Genomic DNA, 5,335 nt, shown 5'->3' with positions numbered 1-5,335 from the left:
CCGGTTCCCTGCAACCTGGGAACCGCGCTCAGCCCTACTAAGGTCTATGTCTGGCCATTCGACTACTCTGTCGAGAATCACTTTAGAGCGGTGGACTAAGTCGCGAAGCTTTGTGGCAAGGCGGGCATTGATGTTGCTCGATAATGGCGAGATTGCGAGGTTGTCTTCTTCGATCACTTTCTCAAGGTGAGCGATTTGAAGTGATGGTGAGCTCAATTGGAGCTTATGTTGGCCAGTGCTTAAGTTTTTTCGCTTGCTTGAGCTTTGATCTTCATGTTTGTTGCTGAATGTAAGAAGACATTGTTACGCCCATGTTGTTGCCTACAAGCCATCACTTGCAACTAGTGAAGGGTTGACGAGCCCTCGCTAACCGTGAGCAAGGCCACCTCGTCAGATCTAACGAGGGTCGGCCTACAAACCCTTGCAGCGAGGGCTCGACGGCCCATGTCCACTACCAGCGATGGGTGTTAAGCCCTTGCTGACCCTTCCCCAATCCCGGTGTTCTTGATCTGGGCAATGCACATTGATGAAGAAAGATGATGAAAAGGGACAATCATGGGTGGGATGAAGAAGAAGATGAATGGGGGAAAAGGAAAACGGAAAAAGAATACTTTTTGGACAAAAATACCTCGATCAGACCATTGAAATACGCATTAGAGATGCATTTGTTCACTAACCGGCGAGTCAAGTCTTTCTTTAAGATTAAATGACTACTTTGAGTCCTTATTTAAGACTTTACTTTAGGTCTTCATAGTGAAAATGAAGAGATTGGCAGATCAAGAGTTGTCCTCTTTTGATCAAAGGCGGGAGTAGCTAACTCATCCCCTGTGTACGAACTTCGTTCTTGTGTTATCTCGGGCGGATTAGTGAAGACAATCGTCTCTCTCTCTCTCTCTCTCCTGAAGTGAAATTTTCTTACTAGAATTTTTGTTCTATTTCAAATGTTTTATGAAAGCAGAGAAAGGGTTTGGATAGGTGGAACCTAGGACACCCACTGCCGAAATTCAAGGCTCCGATGAAACACTACTCACCAACTAGGCGAGCCCACCATTGTAGTTTCGCAAGGTACAAGTGAGGAAGCGTAAGACTGGCTGTACATTTCAACCCAAGCTCGTCTTTCACTGCCTAACCAATTTTCCTAAGACTAAGAATACACTGTAGATTCGAATCTAAGGCCTTCGACTTGCCAATCAAATGTTGGACCACTCGACCAACCAGCAGACGTGCAAATATAGTTAAATCAACATTTTCATCTCCTCTAGAATATAATAGTTTTACACGTGGATCATTGTTGTCCTCAAAATAAACTCCTTCAATCTACCAGAAAGTAACAGGGACCATGTCTACCCATACTAGAACAGCTCATGCAGGATTCGATATGCCTCCAGCTTTGGCGAAAAAAACTGAGGCAGCATGTGAATGATGAGATACTCAGAAGTGCGAACCGCTGGATTGGGCAAAAGTTACATTTTCTGATATTTTAAGAAAATAAAATAATTTTTCACGTTCGATCATCTGAGTCCGTCGATGTTATACTACATAGTGGACACTTTTGCACCATTATAGGCCAAATTCTCTAAAACAATATCGATATCAATATCAAATCGAGTCCCAATAGAAAAACCAAATACTCAAATTTGACCCGTTAACTTTCTACCTTGTACTGCCATCAAAGTCCAACGTGACAATTCCGCGTGTAGATTACATCCACCTCCACTTCATCTTTATTTTTTTCTGTGCCTTTTCTTTCCATTTTTTTTACTTTCAACTATCTTCTTTTATTCCTCTACTGTCTCCACCACGGAAATATTCTCGAAACCTCCATTGAAGCTCTGAAACCAAACTTTGTCTACCCTCCTTCATCTCAGAACTTAGAAGGCAGCAGAATCGGAATCTCAACTCCAAAAGTCACCCTTTCCTCATCGGTTGGTGCTTTTGCACCATTAGTTGGGACCCGAGACATTTGCACCATTAAATGAGTAGAAGCAATAAACAATAAAGAAGAATGGTGACATATTTAGAAATGTATATGTCGGTCATAGATTTTTGCTTCCTAAAGTGTCACAGGTCGATCTAGCACCCATTAGGGCCTTCCTAGAAGCACATACACATACCCAATTGTATAATCCCTTATATTTCACGATTCGTGCCTGAAAATCCCAATTCCAAAATGGCAATATCATCCCATATTAACATTGTGGAATCTTTCAGCTCAAATGAACAGCTGCAAATATAAAGAATCTACCAAATTTATGGTTCTCTGCGTAAGATATATCTTCATGGTAAAACTCTTTTTTTGTCTGAATCATTGTAAGCAATTAGCAGCAAACATAAAATGCAATTTGCAAGTTTTGTTTCCTATTGATCCTCGAGATCAGAAGCAAGAGAGACATGGCACAATCCAAGACAAGATAATAATTCTGATAATGGTGTATAATATAGTACAGGAAATAGTACATTAATCTATTGTTTCTTGCATCCAGAGGGCAATCAACCTTATATTATTTTCAACGTGAATGCTCGAGAAACCCAAGGCATGATTGTTATGTGCAATCTGAAGCTGCTATGGCTATTGCCATTACAATATGTTCTATAATATCTAGTTACCTAACCAAATCAGTGGACTACCAGATGCGAGGGGAAGCTTTCCGCCCAGGAATTCATTAATCTCCTTTACAAGGATATTACTTTGGAAAAAGATGAGGCCACACCTGAAAAAAGAAGAAAGAAGAGGTTTTAGAAATTGTTTTGCACTTCGTAATAAACCAAGAAAACCATTGAGAGTCATGCATATGGCAATTCACTAGATGAATCGAAGTTTTGTGTCTTTAGAAGAATCCATGCACCGCATTTCCTCAATTACTTGTTATGAGAAAGATCACCTATAGCTATACTAACCTATCTAGAAAGGATATATTCACAACAATGCCTGAAAGAGTGGTTTATCACAATGTTTCCTCTACTTTACTCAATCCTAGGAAATTCAGATGTTACTGGACTTCAATGGTAACCAAAAGCACAGACATGTACCAATACTTGTTTTCTTCGAACTCCAGAAACAAGACATTAAAAGATAAACCAGTGCTTTCATGCTCAAAAAAGAGTATGCACTCTTGTAGATCAATATATTTTGTTCTGGAAACTGATGCTGCTACTTATTACACCCATCCGTTGATGAGACCAACCAAAAAAACAGATATCTATACTTTTTTCCCCTCATTTTGCTATTTTGACCATCCTTTGCAACGTGTTGTGGTCTCAATGGCATGCTGTCCTCTGTAATGTAGGAATTTGATCAATCTGATGATACCGGCTTGCTATATAGTGGGATTGAGTGAGGTAAGATATATAGTGAAGTGCAAATTATCCCAAAGTTTTAAAATAATATCCGGAGAGTTTTTGTGCTAGATATGCCTCGAAAGTCACCTTTTCTCAAGGTCTCTGACCTTTGATTGTTCAGGGTATCGTAGGTACCTCTTTCCATTAAGTTCCAAAGAAGACCTAATCAGATTACACTTGATCATTCTTAAAACTTTCAGGGTTGTAGGGAAGGGAAAGTCTCGCAGAAAAAGTTAACCTATGCATCTGTTTTTTTTTCCTAGGTCATGAATTTAGGTCATTAGTGAATCATATTATTAGTGAAAAAAAACACAAAACCATTATAATCATCCCAGATGATGGATCTGCTTTAGTTTTAGAAAATTTACCTTTCCTTTAGTCCACTGAATATTGTTGGATTATGTCGAACAAGAACAAACAACAGTAGATGGCTTTAAATGGGGTTTCGAACTGTGCATGAGCATTTCTAGGGTTTTCTTCTCAGCTTATAGCCAAGCAGCATCTAAAAAAAATGAACAAATGGTGATCATCTTCGACTGAATTTCATCTCTCACCAAATGCTCGCTGACGCCTTGCTAATGGTGAATGTACCCATACGTGAAGGAGTGGAGGTCATCACCGTCCCGGAAACTCCACTGCCTGTTGCTTGTTTGCATATCCATTGAAGAGATCGAACCACCAGAAGCCTCTTCTAAGCTCCCAAAGGAGATGTTCTCTTCTAGGACAAGTGAATTGTCATAATTGTTCCCTGCAGAGCTTGAATCCATCGACCCATTGTCATAGTAAGGCATTGCGTTCACATTGCTCATGCTATCTAAACTGAACTGATGAGGCAAATTATTTGGATTTGCCATGTGCAACCAACTTTGCACGTCAAGGGCTTGGTTCGAGATGACCTTATTTCCAGAATATTTCTCGTTAAGGCTCCCTCTCGTGGAAGAGGGAGCACAAAGGCTTTGAGTAGCTTGCTCCTTCAGAGAAGCCAATTGCGCTTGCAAATTGAATACCTGCAAGGGTCGTGATCAAGAAAATCATGAACCCACTAAAAATAGGGTTTTTGCTCATCAAATCAGAGTATGGGTTGCAATTATATGCACATCGTCACATTATATAAGCAACCTGTTGTTGGAGCGCAAAGATGTGCGAGACGCATCCATAAATGGGGTCCTGCAGCCGCGCCTGAGCCTCATACGAGATGGTCACGGCGGCCTCGCACCGATCACTCACGGGGAGGTTTGCCAGGAGCTTTGACACGTTGCTTGCGCCAAAGACCTTGTGAATGGCCGCGAAATGCGTCGCACCTTGCTCGTGGCAAAAATATGGAGCAAAGACGCAGCCTCTCACGCATTTCCTCCTCAAGAACTTGCAAGCGCCACAAGGAGAACCAGAACCAGTCATGGTTGATCCTTGTTTTTTTTTTTTTTTTTTTTTTTTTTTTTTGAGGGGGTTTTCTTCTGGGGGAGAGGGGGAAGGATCCACTGATTTTTTCTTCGCTTAGCTCTTTAGCTTTTGGGAAGGAGGCATTAATCGCCATAGTTTATAAACACTTGAGGAAGAGGCGGGGGTGTATATTTTAATGAATATTAAATACCGTTTTGTCGTCTTAATGGGCTGCAGATTTCATTTATTTAGCACTTTATAGTTATTAAAAAATAGAAAATCCCTTTCATCCTCCTCCGTCCTAATTAAATTATACCATAAATCTGTTGCCATATGTTATTGGGTATAGGTGCAGCCTTAAACGACAAAAGAGCTGAACATAAACCGAACCCAATTGCCCATTTTGCTTGATGATTGGGTTCATCAACTATGGAGCTCTTTTTTTCGTATGTCTCTTGGCCATTTGGGGGTAAAGCTTCATTTTTCTGGTAGTTACCATAACATATTTTTGACCTAGGTTCCTTGAGATTCCATAAATACTGCCCATTGATATCACATGTGAAAATTGTAGTTGAAGGACAATTTTGGAACAATATGTCTTTGGAACGAAATTCCC

At 40.5% G+C, this 5,335-nt stretch overlaps 1 protein-coding gene across 2 annotated transcripts; it reads right to left on the bottom strand.

Annotated features, from left to right (window-relative positions):
* Positions 1-2,399: 2,399 nt before the first annotated feature.
* LOC104427686 (LOB domain-containing protein 29) lies at positions 2,400-4,774 on the bottom strand. Of its 2 annotated transcripts, none has more exons than XR_721920.3 (3): positions 4,459-4,774; positions 3,708-4,346; positions 2,400-2,711 (listed from the first exon to the last, which is right to left on the bottom strand). XR_721920.3 is itself a non-coding variant. In XM_010040745.3 (3 exons), the coding sequence occupies exons 1-2, from the start codon at positions 4,735-4,737 to the stop codon at positions 3,915-3,917; spliced, it is 711 nt and encodes a 236-aa protein (XP_010039047.1). In that variant the 5' UTR covers positions 4,738-4,774; the 3' UTR covers positions 2,400-2,711; positions 3,894-3,914. The 2 variants fall into 2 exon arrangements, 1 of the variants encoding a protein (XP_010039047.1); XM_010040745.3 differs by having other exon boundaries at positions 3,894-4,346.
* Positions 4,775-5,335: the final 561 nt, after the last annotated feature.

The sequence above is a fragment of the Eucalyptus grandis genome, chromosome 2, assembly GCF_016545825.1.
Source record: "Eucalyptus grandis isolate ANBG69807.140 chromosome 2, ASM1654582v1, whole genome shotgun sequence".
Taxonomy (NCBI): Eukaryota; Viridiplantae; Streptophyta; class Magnoliopsida; order Myrtales; family Myrtaceae; genus Eucalyptus; species Eucalyptus grandis.
This window is presented reverse-complemented; position numbering and strand designations above follow the sequence as displayed.

Excerpts from the sequence above, each read along its gene's own strand:
- LOC104427686 (XM_010040745.3), bottom strand. The coding sequence starts at position 4,737 with ATGACTGGTTCTGGTTCTCCTTGTGGCGCTTGCAAGTTCTTGAGGAGG. Across the intron at positions 4,347-4,458 it reads TCTTTGCGCTCCAACAACAG|GTATTCAATTTGCAAGCGCA; the intron begins GTTGCTTATATA and ends CGACCCTTGCAG.